This window comes from Malurus melanocephalus, unplaced genomic scaffold (assembly GCF_030028575.1).
Source record: "Malurus melanocephalus ecotype Western Australia unplaced genomic scaffold, MMel_1.1 scaffold_289, whole genome shotgun sequence".
Classification (NCBI taxonomy): Eukaryota; Metazoa; Chordata; class Aves; order Passeriformes; family Maluridae; genus Malurus; species Malurus melanocephalus.
In genome coordinates this window covers 417,610-418,341 of record NW_026623521.1, presented here as the reverse complement: position 1 = coordinate 418,341, position 732 = coordinate 417,610, and the positions used below count along the sequence as shown (strand labels likewise).

Genomic DNA, 732 nt, shown 5'->3' with positions numbered 1-732 from the left:
TCTCCAGGGGAGATCCCCGCAGGCGGTTTACGATGCCAGAGCTCCCGCTGCGCTACCGCCGTTTACTCGGAAAATCACAGGCAATTAATCACAGTTTTCTCGGGGGAAAACCCACTTGATTTGGACCCGTCGTTACGCGGGGAAACTACAGAACACTGTGCTGTAACCTAACCTGAACTCTGCTAAAGGCATTTCTTCCTCGGGCTTCCCTTTCACTTATCAAGCCCTGCCTGTCTTTGGGAAGCCGGGACGGGTGTAACGGACTTGGGTTACACTTGGATGTGTTGAGGAGCAAGATGCACCCGCGATGTTGTCCCGCTCGTCTTTGCGCCAGCGAGGCTGGAGGCGGGGAGCCTGAGGAAGCCACAGGGAACACTCTGAGGTGACCTGCTGCCTGCGGGGGCTTTCCCCGGCCCCCTCCCGCACAGAGCCGTGCGTGGCGGCGGCTGCAGGGAGATCACCCCGGGGACCCGCCGCCGTCCGGGTATCGCGGAGGGGCCGTCCCGCTGCGGGCACAGAGGGATGGAGRGATGGAGAGATGCAGGGAGGAAGSGGTTTCGGGYGGCGGGTGACCGGGACAATGCGATGCGTCCCCGACCGTCCCGGCTTCAGCGGGGCGCACTTTGGGCGGCACCCGCAGTGATTCCGCTGGTGACAGCGAAGCGGGCGCGGTCCCGCCCCGCAGCCGGAGTGCCCGGGGACGCGCGGGACGCCCCGCCGCCTCTCCTCTCC

General features: G+C 65.0%; 1 protein-coding gene across 1 annotated transcript in view; it reads left to right on the top strand.

The window, feature by feature from the left end:
• Positions 1-580: 580 nt before the first annotated feature.
• Positions 581-732, top strand: part of C1QL2 (complement C1q like 2) — a 2,523-nt gene continuing 2,371 nt past the window's right edge. The window contains exon 1 of the mRNA XM_057376767.1: positions 581-639. Coding sequence (XP_057232750.1) covers positions 581-639 — 59 coding nt within the window. The remainder of the gene's footprint in view (positions 640-732) is intronic.